This window comes from Seriola dumerili, unplaced genomic scaffold (assembly GCF_002260705.1).
Source record: "Seriola dumerili isolate Sdu_G_001 unplaced genomic scaffold, Sdu_1.0 BDQW01000056.1, whole genome shotgun sequence".
NCBI classification, from domain to species: domain Eukaryota; kingdom Metazoa; phylum Chordata; class Actinopteri; order Carangiformes; family Carangidae; genus Seriola; species Seriola dumerili.
The window spans coordinates 6,396,180-6,414,508 of NW_019174311.1; the positions used below are offsets into that span (position 1 = coordinate 6,396,180).

The 18,329-nt window shown below is 41.8% G+C and overlaps 1 protein-coding gene across 5 annotated transcripts in view; it reads left to right on the forward strand.

The window, feature by feature from the left end:
• The window catches only part of fmnl3 (formin like 3), a 33,786-nt gene that overhangs the window by 3,029 nt on the left and 12,428 nt on the right, over positions 1 to 18,329 (forward strand). For 4 of the 5 annotated variants that reach the window (XM_022741503.1, XM_022741501.1, XM_022741504.1 and 1 more), the window contains exons 2-8: positions 13,057 to 13,140; positions 13,283 to 13,363; positions 13,781 to 13,857; positions 16,158 to 16,241; positions 16,700 to 16,846; positions 17,760 to 17,868; positions 18,083 to 18,159. In XM_022741503.1, coding sequence (XP_022597224.1) covers positions 13,057 to 13,140; positions 13,283 to 13,363; positions 13,781 to 13,857; positions 16,158 to 16,241; positions 16,700 to 16,846; positions 17,760 to 17,868; positions 18,083 to 18,159 — 659 coding nt within the window. The remainder of the gene's footprint in view (positions 1 to 13,056; positions 13,141 to 13,282; positions 13,364 to 13,780; positions 13,858 to 16,157; positions 16,242 to 16,699; positions 16,847 to 17,759; positions 17,869 to 18,082; positions 18,160 to 18,329) is intronic. The other variant, XM_022741505.1, reaches the window with a different exon arrangement.

An 18,329-nucleotide genomic window follows, 5' to 3' on the forward strand; every position in this document is an offset into this window, starting at 1 on the left:
AACAGGATGCCAAAGTTCCCTCTGCACAGTGACTGAATGTAAATGGTAGAATATCCCTCATGTGATATTATTCACAAGACTTTTGTTTGAGTTGCGTATTTGAATAGTGTTTCCAGCCCTGTTCTGCTCCACACACATGCAAACAGAAAACAGAGAGCGCTCCACTCCAGACTCTGACTCTGTATTAAATAAGTTTTCACGTAGAGAATAGACAACTTGTCTGTTTATTTATTCTATTTTTTGTCAAACAGTAGCATGAGGGTTTCTCACAGGTACTTATTTTGTGCTCTTCGCTCCACATTTCAACATCCAACCACACCCGGCCTTGATTTTCAGCTGTTTAAGACCTTAATTACAGTATAAAGCAGTAGAGAGCCAAGGTCCTCACAGCAGTTCTCAGATAGTCTCATTCTTGAGTACATTGTGGGCCCTCTGCGTTTCTGGAATAAAGCCATTATTTGCTTGCCAGAGCTATCAGCAGCTACAGAGTAAAGCTCTCATATGAGGAGACTCGCACAGCAAGAGGCCATTCAAGGCCTGCTTGTTGACTGCTGTGCTTACTCTCAGCCATTATGACAATTATACACTGTACTACACTGTACAGTAAGCGCTATTATGACAGCTCAAGTTGTGTCTCTTTCCTTGACTGCTTGAGTAAGTGGGTTCTTGTAAAGAGAAAGTTTAGATGACTGTAAGGTTTTTCCACATGACTGATGGGTTAACCATTCTAAAAAAGATTTGTAGCCGTCACGTTTCCCTTTAAGAAAGACTGGAAATCATTTCATATCAACATTCACCCTGCCTAGAGACTGGAGCAGTCTGCAGTTGTTTGCCCTTAAACACACAACGTCAGTCCCTGTTATTATGTCCAGCCGTGCAGAGCAGATGATTTCTGTGCAAGAGGCAGTAGACTCAACATTTCAGTTGTGTTTCTGACTAGGAAAAAAAAAAAAAAAAAAAAAAAGTTTTCAAGCTCTCTAACTCCACCCCGGCCTACTCCACAGTAGCTCCAGATTTCCTTTACTTTGTGAGAAAGAACAACATGCTTGTATATTTTAGTGTCCTTATCAGACAATGGTCTTCTCTCTGCCCCGCTTGCCCCGTGTTGTGAGATAAAGGTACATCAAAAGCTTCTGTCTGTGTGGTTGTAGCTCTTCAGGAAGACGAGGCCACGGCTTTGTTGTCTGGCAGTGGCTATACTTCTGGGTGCTCCTTCCAAACTATCATATATGCCAAAAATAGTCAATGAGTTCACATTGCTTTTTCTCTCCGCTAAACTGAGCAGATCCTTTTTTTTTTCAGTATTTGTAAGCAGAGACATTAGTAGCCTAAACAAATGAAACACTCTCCATAAATAGATATTTTGAAGCGGGTCATTTCCCCTCCTCTGGAGCACTGTGTTTCCTGCTTCATGATGGCATGCTGGTGTAAATGGATGTGTCTGCATCTGTGCGGCCGGACCGCTCTCGCTCTCTCTTTCTCAGACAAAGCTCACAGACGTCCCTCTGGAATGACAGCTGCCCATAATGATGTCATGGGTGCAGCAGCCTTCGCCAGTGTAGTAATATCCCTGGGCTAATGAATTTAACAGGACCGCTCTACTGTAGATGGCTGAAGCCAGTGGAAGAGGAGCGAGACCCCTGGGTTAGCTTTGACTACTTCATGCGGTCTGCTAATAAAATGCTTGGGTCAGGTTTAACCGGCAGCATGTGCTAAAAGCATCATATCACTTCTCCCATCTTTTTTTTTTTTTTTTTGTCTAGCATTGTCAGAAACAGCCTCAGCTCTATCTTTTGTGGTTGGAAACAGCTGCCTGGCATTTTCCTTTCTTCATTTTACACAGGAAATTGTATTGTAGCCAGTGGTCGTTGTGGTTGGTTTGCTTTACAGTAAGAACTGTGTTCCTGCAGGCAACTACTGGTGCGTAACATACAATTAGATATGCAGCTAGAGATATAGATCTACATAGACCTCACAGGTAGATGAATGTAGATGCGCGACGTAGAATCCATAGAAGTCATATCTATAAAAATATATCTTGGTCACTGGTTGCATTCTCCTGATAGTTTTTGGCTCTTTGTCCTTGGTAACTTTTACATATTCCTGGAAGTGGAACCTCTCATTCAGTCATCCAGTCAGAGTTTCTCCTACCTTCCCATTTCCTGAATTTACTCTCTCTCTGAGGGTCTGGCCCATGAGATAACCTTCTCCATATGACTCTGTCTTTATGGAAATGATGTGGAATGAGTGAGTGGCATTTTCAAAGGTGTACGTCTGGCCTGGGATCCTCTTTCAAAGTACCCGTGCACCAATCCACTGCTGGATTCCTGCGGTCTAGTCTAGGCTGAGGCCGCAGGAGAACTCAGAGAGGGAAAATTCTCTTTCAACTGGCGGCCTGCCACTGTTCTTGGTTGTAATGACTTTACCAGCATTTTTAAACAGCGCGCACATATTTAAGAGCTGTTACGGGAGCAGCATGGGATTATTTTCACCACTTGATTGCGCTGGAAACCATCCTAACTGATTTGTCTGACTCTGCTCAACTCGCCCACATCTTTTATGCTCTGACATCAAGTTGCATCATGCGTAGATGTGGCCTGCCATCGCAGCTTTTCTTTTGAGGTTTCATTGTTCGAGAGGAAAAGTAGCACTTCAATGCTGGGAAAACTACAGATGGAGAAGTTTGCGTTGTTGACAATGTGACTCCACTGCCCTGTCTGACATCACTGTTTGTTGATGGCTGAAGTCTAAAGAAAGCTGCCGTGTCTGATAGATGCCACTCAAGTGGAACTAATGGAGTCAAGCTGTGCAATGTGTTTATTAGACATAAATCATTTTTATTTGTTAAATGGTGGTTTCAGTTTATTTATGTGTCTAATACATCTACCACTCCCTTTCTCACACACATCATTCCTCTTTTCTAAAAAGAGAAAATGTGTTTGTTACGTCACTTGGAGTTGGAGGAGTTGTGTACATCTGGCTCAGCCACCCACCACCATGTCCCAGGAAGAGGGGGATTATGGGAGTTGAGTGCACACAGTTAACTTGGTTTTAGAGCAGCAGTGCAGGCTGGGGGGTTCAGCACAAGGCTGTCCACCTGGCTCTCTCCACCCTCGGGCAACAATTCCCCAATCTGGGCCGGGCTTTATGGCGAGTTTTACTGCGTCTCTACTTCTCTCCTTGCAGTTATTTTGGAAAGCAAAGGTCAAGTTAAAGACCATGACTGAACAGATAAAACATGTCCAGATTCAACATAGATTGTGTCTGAGATTTCTTCATGAGATCCAGCAGGGTGGTTGATTTTATTAAAAGGAAGAGTACATACAACATTTTTGAAAATACTCTTATTTGCTTTCTTACCTCGAGTTAGATGAGAAGATCAATGTCACTGTTGTGTCTGTTCTGGAAATGTGAAGCTACAGCCAGCAGCAGATGTAGCTTAGCTTACCTGGCTCTGTAAAATGTAAAAAAAAAAAAAAAAAAAAAAAAATCCACCCCACCTGCAACTCTTAAGATCACCAATTAACACATTATTTCTCACTTGTGTCACAGGGCCAGGCTACCTGTTTCCCTCTGTTTCCAGACTTTGTGCTAAGCTAAGCTAACACATTGCTGGCTGTAGCTTCATATTTAGCCATTAAACATGAGAGTGGTGCTGATTTTCTCATATAACTCTCAGCACCAAGCCAACAAGTGTATTACCCAAAATGTTGAACTATTCCTTTAAGCCAGACAGCCCTATAAAGCTTAAGAGTAAGTCGTATTTGTCTTGTTTACTTTTCCAGATACTTGTATAGGGATAGATTTATTCTCTTCTTCTTTATTTTTTTTGACTCTCCAGCCTCAGAAACAGCAACTAGTAAGACATAACTAGTTTGCTCACGTCACTAAAACGTTTGTGTATCTGGATGTATTCATCTTTGCACAGAAACTGCATGTGTTTGCCATTTATATGCATATGTGAGTGTTTTTGGGGTATGTGCATGTGTGTGTGTGTGTGTGTGTGTGTGCATCTGTGCGTGTCAGTGGGGGTTTGCATGCTGCTCTAATGCAGCTGCACCAAGGCTGTAGGTTGGAGAAGTGGTTTCCTCCTCGATACAATGGGGACTCTGTCAGTCAGTGTTGTTTTAGAGAGGGGCCTCATCCCCTGGTGCCTTTTGTGCCTCTGCACTGTTTTTACGTGGAGGCTCAGAGGAACTGCTGTAAGCTCATTTTGAGAGCCAGTGTATTATGGCTTGATGCTACTTCTTCTATACACTGGTGACGTAATGTAATTATTTCCCTGGCCTTCCTTAAGTGACAGACAGTAGTCTTTCTTCGTCTTGTCACCTCTCATTCCCTCTAATGCCATTTCACAGTGACACTTCAACTGAATGAAGTCATATTGAGAAAAAAAGGGGAATTTTTTAAAGACATGTGACTGGTAATCTGATTCGTGTGAATTTGGCATGTATTTACTTTTGTTTTTGGTTTTTGTTCCTTTTTATTTTATTAACACAATTCCTCCCTCTATCACAAACCTCCTCCAAGGAGATGAATCCTTGGAAAGTTCGTTTGATTCATAATTTTTATTTCTGTGCAGCTTAGGCTCAGATTTGTTGCCCTTTCTCTTTGGCCGACCTTCATCTTTTTAACCGGGCAGTGTGTCAAAAGGCCTGACCGGCATGAATTATTGAGGCATTCATGTACCTGCATTCCTGAGATTCCCTGTGTATATCGTCTGCTGTCTGGGGCTTCCCTGGCCCCTGCACGGACGCACGGAGGAGAACAAACAGGATGTTCACCACACAGGAACGAACGAATACCTCTGATTCATGACCAATTGTCGTATTTATTTATAACTCAGTCCTAACCTCACTGGTATCTTTGTTTGTGGCGTCATTTCCTTGATACAGTGTGTTCAAAAAAACAAATAAATTGGACAGTAAAGTTGGGATTGCTGGGATAGTTTTACGTCATTGTTGTTTTGGAACAGAGAAACTTCCTAGATAAGCTCATGTAAACAAGTGTGCATTTCGAGCTGGCTGACTTTTGAAGCTTTAGGAACATCTGGCTTCAGAGGGACCTTGAGCTCAGGACATTTTCATCTTTATCTCAGGCTGTGGCTGTTAGGCTTCAAAGACGTCTGTGATGATAATGGTCTCTAGCTTGAACCCAGCAATCACTGCTGTCAATTATTGCTATGTCACCGGGTAAATAAACATATTAGCCAATGGGTAGCGGGAGGTGGTTCTTGATTTGTCAACCGAAAATGGCATTTCACCAACTTCCTGTTGCTTTGACTGGCTGTGGAATGTCCATTATTTGGTTGTGAGTTGTAAAGAAGGGACTGGAGGGAAAGTTATTTCTCTCAACAGAGTGACTCAGAGGTCACAGACTAGAAGATGTGAGTTCAGGGAGGCTCCCAAGTGCGTTCAGGCTGGAGGAGGGAAGGTAGCGGACCAGCATGAGGGCAGGAGGCTGAAAACCTCACACCACAGCTGTAAACTGTGTTTCCCTTAACTCCTGATTTAATGGGGATTTAGCACCCCATGATTTCAGCTGCAACGCCACTCAGGGAAAGTCTCAGCCATTAGAACGGCTTTGAGTTTTGCCTGCTCTTATCTAATCTAATCCAAATCTAAAGCTGAACAATTCAAAAATAGTGAACAAAAATGATCAACAATTCAAAGATGAATCAACAATAAGTAATTCTGACAACTGATTAATCGTTTAAGCAAAAATGCCACACATCCTCTGCTTTTCTGTTATATATCACTATAAGTTAGTTAGTTAGTCAGTTAGTTAGTAAAAACCAACTTCAACTTGGACTCTAAAATTGTGATTTCCATTTGTCACTATTTTCTGACATTTTACAACATTTCGTTGTTTCATTCTGATACGTTATTGACAGATTTATCAATTATAAAATGATCTCTATTTCTAACCCTGATCTAAAACTATACCAACTGATATCAGTTTAGGAAGAGTTTAGTTTGTATAGAACATATAGAGATTTTCACCTTTATTTTTTCATGTTTAGAAAAACAGCAAACAATTTACACAATTGTTTTGCGGTCACTTGTCTGACTTGTTTTCACAGACTACATGCTTCAGGTTTCTCCTGTGAAGAATGTGGTTTGTCCATTGACACTGTGTTTGCAAGTAAATGAGGTGGATGTTCCTACCTGTTATGTTAACATCTTAATAAACAAGCTCTTTACTGAGCCTGTTTATGTTTGCTTTGTAAACAAGGTCCAGCATCAGGAGGAGCGGACAGAGAGGGGTACTGAAAACTTAACTTGACTCTTCCCTTCTCCTCACTGCTGTCCGTCCTTCCCACCTTCGGTCTCTGTCTTTGGGAGGGCTGGTAGCATCTACCTCCCAGTCTTCCAGCATCTTTGTGCAGGACTCATGCTTTGTTGTGATTGCCTGGTTCGGGTTACCTCACAAAAGAGCTGTAGGGTGATCGGATGTCTGCTCAGAGAAAGGGGGGCAGTGTTTTCTCACACTTTGCTCTGTCGCTTTTAATTCAGTTTAACTTGGAGCTGGAAAAGCTTGTATTCATTCATTCATACACACATAAACACATTGTAGGAGTGGATATGTGTGGAGCACACACACACACACACACACGCTTGTATTACACATAACAGCCTCGGACCAAACCTAACATTACTCAAGGCAAGTTTTTGATTTCCTGAAGAGTTGAGGAAGTCCCTGCAGCCCAGTGACGACAACAGCTGAGTCTCTCATCCTGTCTCCTCTCATTGTGTTTCAGTACCAAGGAAAAGGAGGAATCCAAACAAAAGCAGTGACAGCCTCATTCATTAACAAAAACCTAGTGTGATGTTTATTAGATGCTGTCATCGGCTGATTCACATTTACGATTACCATGAATGACGTAATCCTATCAGGTCATCTGGTTTGAAGAGCCCCACCTCGTATACTCATAATCTACAGTCAGTCGTTGTGACATGTACAGTCTGACAGACAGACGTCAGAAGTCAGTTCTATATTTAACTTTCCTGTCCTTCTTAGCGTTTGGGAGGATGCAGGCAGTTACTGTATGTAGTGCTCTTCTCTTTTTATTTTTTTTTTAACTATATGGAGCCGCCCCTGGCAGAGAAAGGACTGGTGCATCACTCTCCCCTCTGAAATATACTCAGTTAATATGCTTAAAGAAAACATAGTCATGCCAGGTCCCATAATCATTGTGTTTTCTTTGCCTCCTTGTTGGCTCCACTTCCTGACAGGGATCAGTGACCTGGCTTTTTCTTCTTCAGACGGTGCGCTTTGTTGAAGAGTTACAGGTCTTATCTTTCCCTTCATTGGCTGGTTCAATATTTTCTTATGTTACCGGATCACTGAAGTTTTCTGAAATGTGTTGCTTTTTCATTTATGGCTGAAACAGAATATGTTGCGTTTACTTCACAAATACAGGACAATACATTTTCTCTGAGATTTTTAATTTATCTTTTTGTTATCGTGGACTCAGATCTAAATTTTCTCAACCATATTAGATACGTGGTGGAAACATCAACCTTTTTATCCTGTGACAGGTGTAGCAAGAGTCACAGGATTCATTTCCACACAGGATCTGGAAAAGCTGATCCACTCTTTTTATTTTCAGTAACCTAGTAATGGTTTTTGTTCAGGCTTTATCTGCCGAAGTCTGAACAAAAAGGCACAAAAAAGAATATATTATTATATATTATTATATATAAACTGACAACTAAAAGGTCACAGAATTGATTTTAAAAATAATTCAAATTCCATTAACTTCAGTTTTATGTGTGTAGCACCAAATCACAACATACAGTACATTATCTCAACAAGTCCACTGATGAATTAGCGATACCGTAATTAAAGTTTTTGTTGGCACTCTGGTTTTATAATTTATAGTTTTAAAGGAATAGTTCGACATTATGGGACATTTGCTGATTCACCTTCTTGAGTTTGATGAGAACATCGACAGTGCTTACATGTCACTACATTAAATATGACGTTAAAAGCACCTACAGTAAGTCTAAGCACGACAGCAAATCAACATGTTTCCCAAAATGTTGAACTGTTCCTTAAATATTCAAATGTTTGACTTTTAATGTAGATTATTGCTTTTTGTTTATCTTTATCCAGTCTAATATGTGAAGGAGCTTAAATTGTGAAAAGAAAAGTCCTTTATTTTTGAATATGTTCTAAGTTCAGTGTACTGTCGTGTTGTGTTGCGTTGGTGTCTGTGACCCTTGATTATGTTGGCGGGACAGCTTCCATTAGAGGTTCTTTCCTCCAGGACCCCACCCTGATGAGCAGACTCTCAGACGTGTTGGGGGTAAAGGGGGCCGTCTGGGCCTCTGTGTCTGAACTGCCACAGGCTCTGTCCGGCATGGTTAGCTCTTCAGCCACCCACTCCTTCCCCTCTGAGCTGATGACAACTAAGTCTGGCCTGTGTAAACCTTTCAGAGTAGATAAAAAACACAGACTCTGGGCTTCCAACCCACTGATACAGCACAAAAGAGAGAGTCACACTCAATGCGTTTGCCTAGTAGGCCACTTTTAGGGTATTTCAGTCTGAAAATTAGATCTACATGGGATAAGACAAAGCACATTAGCTTTTTATACCTCCATGCGAGACACAGCCAGGGCCAGAGGCATTATGTTTTCAGGTTGTCTGTTCATCCAGCTTTCCCAGTTTTTGATCATCTGTACATATGTCAGGGTTTCAGCCATTTCTTAAAAAAATGTAACAGTCTCAAATCAAAACAACGCAGTTACATCTTTACCTTAGAGGTCTGGCAGAGTAAAAACCTGCTGCATGCCTGTTAGCAACTTAGGGAGTAAATTTGTCAATGCAGGATCCCCTACAAAAACAAACAGGCAGAGTAGTTTAGTTTGGAGTACGATGGTGTTATATCTCATCCTGACTGAAAGTGTGAAGCTGTGACAAAGATCAGCGAGGAAACATCCTGTCACTCTTTTCCATTTGCCTCTCTGGGAGCGTCCGGCTGGAGCTGCAGGTCATAAACTTAACTCAAGGCTAATTGTAAATCAGCTCAGATTAGGAAGCTGTCCAGCGGAGGGCAGATGGAGTTGCCCTGTTGACTCTGAAGTCTGAAGTGACCATGGGCTCTCCAGCACTCCCCCCCCCCCTCGGGTAGTGGGGGTCTGTGCGTGACTTCAGCGCTCTGCTAAGTCCCTGATGTCTCTTCTGGACTCTGCATGCCTCCTTAACCGGCAACCTGACCCCGTCAACTACTTTAACTGTTGAGTCTTTAAAACCTCACTCTTCCTTTGTCAATGGCTCAAATGTCTCTCTGCTTTAGACTTTATACCCTCTGGTTTGGCCTGTGCTGCTCTACAACATCCTTTTCCATCTTAATGTTTGTCCCACTTTGCATTTCTATACTTTGAGCATAATACCTTCTTTTTTTTCAGGTTATTTACCTGTTGCTCATCCTAGGACCACAACCAGTGACTATTCCCACCATCAGTTAATCTGAAATTCATATTTTTGAGTAATCCTTTAATCCATAAATCTATAAAATATCATTATATTTTCTCAGCACTCAAGGTTACACCACGTTTAAGAGACTGAAACCAGTTAATCATTTTAAAATGATTAATCATTGAATCAAACTTAGTGTTGATTCATTTTCTATCAGTCGACTATTCTCCAATCCTCTCCAATCTATCTATCTATCTATCTATCTATCTATCTATCTATCTATCTATCTATCTATCTATCTATCTATATTGATCTTTTGAAAAGTTGAACTATATTAGAGTTTAGTAGACCGGGGTTTTCATTCTGTCTCCTCAGTAGCTTACTCTCTTGTCCTGGATCACAATGGGGGCCTAATGATCAGAGAGATAGTGGTGATAATAGAACCAGTTCATCTGGTTGTGCAGGGTACTGGTGTTGTGTTTTACTCGGATTCTGCTCCACACAACAGCACCAGGGGGCAAACACTGACCCTGCCCACCAGCCATTGTTAGCAATTTTCTATGAGGGAAAAAAAAAAAAAAAAATAGCTCAAATGTCAAAGGATGGGAATGGCACAGCACCAAATCAAAACAAAGCTCCACATTCAATCCTTTGTCGATCCAGTCTCAGGTCAAACAAGAAAGACCTTGCAGCAGGAGAGAGTATGTGGGGAACATGGAAACATAACAGGCACCAAACATTTTTAGCATTTCTGTAGTATTTTATCCCTAAAATGGTCCGGTCAATCCGAAACTATAAAGAGCCACAGCTCCTTCCCCTCCATAAAACGACTTCTTTTAGCGTCTTATAAACACAGGAAGTGCAAGATTGTATCACTGTGGGAGAAAGTGAAATGAAATTAGCTAAATTGGGTTACTTGGCTCAAATTACCCAAATCTAGTCAGAAAGGAAACATCCCCTCTGCTTTTTGCCTTGTTGCAGGAGAAACCTGGTCTCCATACCCCCGTGTTCATGTGAGCAATATCTTTTATACCTGTTTTTTTAAACAGTTGTAGCTCCGCACACATCTGCACGCAGTCCCACCCGTATTTGTTTACAGTACCTGAGGCTCTAACTGACAGAGAGCAGAACATTATTAAACATCAAAGTCCTCGGTGTGTGTTCACGCCTTATAATGAATGATGAATGTTGATAGTCTATACAGTTCTTCACTTCTAATGAACTTTCTATTACTGAAATCGTTCTGAAATCCCTTAACTACTACTTTTTCTCTTTTACCTTTACAAAATGGATGAACATCAGTGTGTATGTGTATGTGTGTGTATATGTGTGAGTGTGTGCGTGTGTGCGTGTGTGCGTGTGTGAATGTCTGGTCTGCATGTTTTCCAGTAATTCAGAATCAAATTACTACAGAAGGAGACCTTGCTCTTTGCCTGTTTGCTCCACAGTTCTACTTTAGTATGCATGACTGACCGAGAAAACAAAGGGAACTCAACTTTGGGCCCTGACAGATGCTGGAGCAGATATCTGGGCTTATTTTTTTCATTCACCATTCGGTTGTTTTGTCTCAAACCCAGGCCTATGGGCCGTCATCTGGAGTGTATTCAAAGTATCCACTTAGTACAATTGCTGCTCTTTCAATTGATGCTTCTGAAATAATTCATTACTTCATTATGAATATGACCCAGCATCAATGTGCTGAAACTCAAGATGACTCAGGTCCAAACTTTTTAGTCACACATACAGTAAATTAAGGCTGGTAACTAACTAAATTATATTAATTAATCTGTCAGTATATGCTTTAGTAATTAGTAAGTTAGTTGTTTTATAAAATGTCAAGATATTCAGTTTGCAATAATGTACAACAAACAAAATCACTACATCTGCACATTTGAGAAGCAGCAAAGGTTTTTGAAATTTTGACTTGGAAAAAAATGACTGAACCAATTAGTCGATTATCAAAATGGTTGCTGTTTGGTTTTGTGGCAGTCGACTAATCAATAATCAGTTTGACTAATTGTTTCAGCCCTACAGTGAACCCGAATGGTTATTATTCATGGAATGCATTAATTTAATTAATAAGAAAATTGAAATACTGTAATCAATTCTCTTTTTTCTTATGAGGGTCACTAACTATCTTTATTTCATATAAGAATTGTGCGTAGTGTCCAGCCCATGCTAAGATACTCACAGACAGATCATTTATTAATTAATAATTCATCTTCGCCTATAGTACGACCTTTCTAGAGACTGTGTTGTAGGTAAAATCTCTACCGGGGCAAACGGAGGAGGAGAGAGCAGCTTGGGGGTCAGACAAGAGAGAAAAATTTACTACTATAAACTACTACTATAAACAAGACACATTCCTCCTGTAATTCTGGACATCTGGTATGCATGTTGCGTCTCTCCTCTCTCCTGCATGGGATTTCTAAAGCAGGTTAAATCAAAGGCCCCGTATGTACAGTCACATCTTGGCAGTGCTTTCCGCTACAGTTATAGCCTGTTAAAGATTTGTCAGGCAGGTTTTTAAAGGGCTTTTTCCAGTTTAAGGTTGCTTTATTTGTTCCTGGGTGCATTTTGTAATTTGTCATCACAAAAATATTGCCATTTAACGTGAACTTACTCGCATGATACTTCATGACTGTGCTGACGGAGTGAGCAATGTGGTCCCGATGTGGAAAACTAATTTAAAAATAGTTGCATGCGATATTCCACCACTACCAGTCACTGGTTGTCATAGGAACAAGTATGTGTTATTTTCCATCTATCAAACACACCACCAGTGGCAAAATACCAGTGTGAACATCATGTCTGGCCTGGGACGGGTTAACAGGGCAGGGTGTTGCGTTTTAGACGGCAGGCAGAGTTATAGCTACAGGTCAAAAGTCAAGCTGACAGGCTGTTTGTGGCCGGGCTTATGGGGTACTGTTGATACGGGTGTAAATGAGGGTTCCCAGTGCAAACAATCCCTCATGTCCCTTCAAAGAGAAACGCTTAGGGGATCAGTTTCAGGGGCTGGCGAGCTCCCTCATATTGTTGCGCTTCCTAATTTTTAAGATTTCCATGTTAGCCCCTGTTTATAAGCTCTTGGCTTGGTCAAGGAGGTAATTAGTCCAAACCTTGTGTCATATACTTTTTTTTTTTTTTTTTTTACAGTGGTCACAAGGACATAAAACGCTTCAGTGGATTGGTCTCCAAAAACAAATTAGAGCATTTAGGATTTAATTTGAGCCACAGTAAACTGGCTGCCTCAGGACACCTCATGCGGCGTTCAAGTGTTTTTATTGCAGGATTAGACGACAGGCCTGGTAATAGGCCCGTACTCTGATAGTGGCTTGTTGTGGTTAAAAGCAAAGTATTGCTTGAATGATAGTGAAGCTGTATAGTGCAGAGGAGATGCAGTTCATCTCCTGTGTCAGCCTGCAGGATGCTGAAAGTCAACACAGGAAGTGAGGTCATGGTGCAAGTCCCTAAAATTTTGTTCCCGTGGTTTCCCCTTGGCGCCAGAAGTCTATGAAATCCCAGTGACACACACTACTCTAAATCAACAGCTTCTATAAATAATCAAATAAACAGAAAAAAGGAAATATGTCATTATAACTGAAACTAACGATTATGTTTTATATTTTCAGAATTCTATGAACCTGCCTCCAGACAAAGCACGGCTCCTCAGACAGTATGACAATGAGAAGAAATGGGACCTGATCTGCGACCAGGTGCATTCATTAACTCCAATTCAATAATTGCCAAACCGGCACTGACAATGTTCACACACCTGCCCTTATAACTCACTCTGCACAAGCAACAATGACTTCAGCAAACACACATTATAATGCTTACTCTGTTATGTGTCCTCAGGAAAGGTTTCAGGTGAAGAATCCGCCTCACACCTACATCCAGAAGCTACGAGGATACTTAGACCCCGGAGTCACACGCAAGGTGGGACAGCACAAATGACCTTTATATCTTTAAGTTCACTTTAAAAGGGAACATCAAAGTCTGTTTTTTTTTATCTATCATTTATTGATGATTGTGTATCTTGCCTTTTAAATTGATATGTGGACTGATGGAATAGATGTGTTGGACCATTTAGTTATTCCTTTTAGGATTTTAAGGTGTTAGGTATTAGGATGTAGGTATTGCAGTGACTGGGCCCCAACTCACAAGCGTCGGGGTGTCTCATTGTCACCCGTTACTATTATTATGTTTGTATAATTGTATTCTTTTTTATTTCTGATTTGTGTGAAATGAAATACAGTAAGTGAAATGAACTGATTTAAGAACCTGTCTTCTTAAGTTATACTTGCACATTGATAAATCTGCAGCAAAACTCTCTGCTTCCATTGTGTCTTACAGAAGTTTCGCAGGCGGGTGCAGGAATCCACAAAAGTCTTGAGGGAGCTGGAGATATCGCTGAGGACAAACCACATTGGGTAATCAATTCTAATCTCCCATTTTTCCGGCAAATTATACAGATCTGCTTCTTGGTGCACGAAGCTTAATGAAACCAAATGATTATTTCCCCTTGTAAAGAACAGTCCTGTTTGGGATCCAGAGCGGTCTCTGGTGCCCTGATCTCCCCCATTGTTTTAACTTGCCAAGCTCTGCAGCTCCACTTCATAGAGCTGGTCCTCATAATGCCCAGATGGTAGCCATTGTGCTGCATCGTCCACTCCCCCATAGTGTTGAGCAGGAAGCTTTGTTGTGTATGCCAGAGGGACAGGAAGGCTGGCTGACCAACACTGAACCCAGTGAAAAGCACAAAAACACACACAGGGATGCTTTTACGTTTACACACTTCTCTCTGCTAAAGCAAACAACCGTTTGTATTACTTAGATATTCTTAGTCATAGAATTCAATACGATACAGTTCACTACACGCCACTGTGCATGTGAACGCTATGTTAAGCCTTTCTAGCCTTTGCCCTCAGCGTTGCAGACATGAATTTTGACTTAATAACCTGATGTCACACAGATACTTTCATCTAAAAATGTGCTGCAGTGACTTGCCACTGAAAACCAAAAAGGAGCTTGTAAAAAGGCTTTGATTTTCCATAGCATCCACTGAGCTCCAAGAATAACTCATATTCTATTAGACTTCATCAAAAGGGTCTGATTCAATGCATTTCCCAGAAAGACTCACAGGCAAAGAAAAAAAAAGGAGAGCTATTTTCAGAAGACTTTTGTGGGTGGGATTAAGTGTAACAGATGCTGGTTTATTGTGTGAGTCTGAATCCTGGGCCCATTCTGATGTGTTATTCCTGAGATTGCCAAGAAAATCTGAAATAGCAACTGGTTGGAGAGAAGTTAAGGGAGAGGTTGCAAGAGAGGAAGGAGTGAGGGGTCAGAGGCAAGGAGGGAGAAAGGGGAGAAATAGGGGTGGTGGTGGAGAGGGGGGGGGGGGGGGGTGTTAGACAGGAAACTGATGATCAAGCCCGCCTTCTTGTCCACCCCCTCCTCCTCTTCCCTCCTGCACCCAACCTTACTGCTTTGTTCGCTTCCCTCTGTTCCTCCGCTCACCTCTCTTCCCTTTTCACCTCCCTCCTTCCCTCCGCTACTTTGAGACTCTTGATTGCTTTCCTGCCATTGGCCAGCAGCCTGTCATCATAAGCAGCACTTCAAGACTATTTTAAGAACCTTTTACCCCAATACTGTCCCCCTCCCTCCTGTAGTTCCCTGAAGAAGCAGGGAGGAGGTGAAGAGGGTCTGTGGGGGGAGGCAGACTAAATACTGTTGGCTGTCAGAGGTTCGACCTGAGCCCAGCTCCTCCAGCCTTATGCCCTCTACATTCTTTCTCTCATCGCAATGGGAATTCCTTTGTCTGGAGTTGTTTCTCTCTCCAGAAAAGTCCAGAGTTAAACAGGGAGGAAATCTGAAGCCTTGCTCTAGTTTTCTCTCCATTGCATTCTTGCCATTTTCTCTCAGTCTTGGGAGGGGAGACCCCCTTCAGAGATGCATTCTTAACAGAGTACAGTGAAGTAGCACTGCAACTAACAATTATTTTCATTATCGACTAATCTGACAATAATTTTCTCAATTAATGGACTAATTGTTTGCTCTGTAAAACATCACATTGCAATTAAAAGTGCTGTTACAATATCCGAAAGCTTAAGGTGATGCCAATAAATGTTTAAATCAATAAAGCAACTCACATTTGAGAACCCAGGGCCTTCGAGTCTTTGGTATTTTTGCTTGAAAGTTTACGTAAATGATTAATTATCAAATGATTGATTCATTTCTAACCTAATCTTTGCAGCTCTACAGTGAAGCCCAGTATGCATTTACACTGAGTAAGACAGAGTAGATATACAGCATGTGGAGGTAAACATGCAGGACATAGACCCTAACCCTCTATATGAACATGCATATCTAAAATATTAATGCACATCCCCCTGTCTACATAAACCTGTACACATTAGTGTCTTCCATTGCACTCATTATATAGCCTTTTTTCAAAATAGCAGTCAATAATAGTCTCAATATTCGAAGTAAATATTTGTTTTCTATCCATTATTTCGGGAAGCAGCACACCTAATGAGGCAAGTAAATGTTACTATTATATGACTGGAGTTGTTTTAGACCAGATTATTCCTCACACCAATTTCCTCTCTGTGTGTGTGTGTGTGTGTGTCTCTTTCTCGCTCTCCTTTTTTAAAACCCAGTCGTAGAGGATCAGGGTGTGTTCTTGATTTCAGTGCCCTGCTAACCCCCTCTCTGTTCTCATGCGTCACAGGTGGGTCAGGGAGTTCCTCAATGATGAAAACAGAGGTCTTGACGTCCTGGTGGAGTACCTCTCCTTTGCCCAGTGTGCTGTCATGTGAGTACCTTTGCACACGTACATGTTATACACACACACACACAAACACACACACCTCCTGACTGTAGCCAAAACCTTTCCTAAGGAACTGGGTTGGGCAGGGGATCCAGCTGCTGAGTTGACACATTATGTCCTGTGGAGCCTGTCATAAACTGCTTGTGCATCTAAAATGTGCTCTTGGCACATTGCATTCTTTGGATTTGTTTGTTTGCCGTGTTGCATACTTGGCAAACTGAATGTGTTTCTGAACAGATGCTATGTGGTGTAGACTTGAGCTATACCTCGCCTGAACGGGTCAGGATCTCTGTGCTGAGCTTTATCGTGCAGCTTGATGACGGTTGTTGTGATAACCCCTGGCTCTTTACCAGGCTGCCTTGCTAACCTAACCTCCCCCATGCCTCTCATCTACACCCCTGTGCCTCTGTGTTGGCTTGTCTGTCTGTCTGTATGTGGCCCAGGTTGGATTTTGAGGGGCTGGAGAATGGGGAGGATGGCTTCTTGGACAAGGCTAAATCTTGGAGCAGGTCTATAGAGGATCTGCACCATACGGGCACCCAACCCTTCTGCAACACACTGGTGCGCTCTGCCCGCCAGTCTGTCCTCCGGTACGTATTGCTAAGCTAGCTTCCCCGCTATTACCTGTCCCTGTTATTGCCTCGCTCTGCTAAGCTCGAACGCTATAAACATGTATTAGCATGCAAATTGTCTTGGTGCTGTTTGGTTTTGATAAAATGCCTGAATGGTTGATAAGTTACCGGTCCGCTGACCTCTCTCCTGAACTCACGGCTCTGCAAATCTCAGTCAGATGATGAGCTGCATCAGAGGTACAACCTGGAAGTCTCTGACCTTTTGCACTGTGTGTCTCACTTTGTTCATCATCCTGCCTCATGTGTCCAGATGTGCGTTTGCACTGTCCTCAGATGAGAGCCAGCTGTGAGCAGCAGCACATGTTGGACAGTTGCTCTTCTTCATCACTGAGCTACACACAGACAGGAGACAAAGATACATTAGATGAAATCAAGCACTATTATGGTTTACAGAAAGAAATGGCCCATAAGAATATCTTTCAGGCTTTATAACATTTAGAAGTAGTTAACATAAGTTGTAGTATTCTTTTAGAAAATGCTATATACAATTCAAAAATGCTGGATCATAAGACTGTAAAAGCCATTTATAAATTGGAGAAGCAGAAACATTATAGGCACATGGTGACTGTGCAATACAGTTACATAATAGCAGTCTGTGTGCATAGACCTCAGTCTGTTGACAGCAACAAGGAAACCAGGCTCCCATAATGCATCTGTAACCTCAAAAGTTTTTTCTGTCAGACCTAGTTCTCTGTAATTTTCTCTCTCTGTTTCTCTCTGTGTGACACAACTAAAAAACAAGAATCATATGAACAGCAGATAGACTTTAGAAATAAATGAAACAAGCTGCCATTAATAGCAAATTAAAAGTTAGGAACTGGGTTTAATTACTGAATCTCTACTAGATATTAACATCTGCCATCTGTTGCAGCTACGGCTCAGTCTCCAACAGCAAAACCATCAAAAACTCCCGCCTTGTGAGCCAAAAAGACGATGTGCATGTGTGCATCATGTGCTTGAGAGCAATCATGAACTACCAGGTAACCAACGCAAACACTTGAAGGGATGAGTAATATATAAAGGCTCACACATAATCATATCACATAGATTTTTATGAACGTGAAGATTATGTGTTTCCTGTGCAGTCAAGTGCTGTGTGTATATATATACATATACCCAGGTTTCTCTGACCACATCCTGTGTGTATCTCTCTCTCTCTCTCTGTCTCTCTCTCTCTCTGTCTTCCTCACGCAGTATGGCTTCAATATGGTCATGTCTCATGCACACGCAGTCAATGAAATTGCCCTCAGCTTGAACAATAAGAACTCACGGTAAGAACTGAGGCCCCCGTCTTCATAGGGCTGGGTCAAACAATAGGGGAAACCCTGCAGCCAGTTCATATGATATGCTTCCCATTCTCCGTGGGGCTCGGCTTCTCTCTGAAGTCGGGGCTCAGAGGCGTATATACAGGCCGTTAAAGGAATGTTTACTAAAGGGAGAT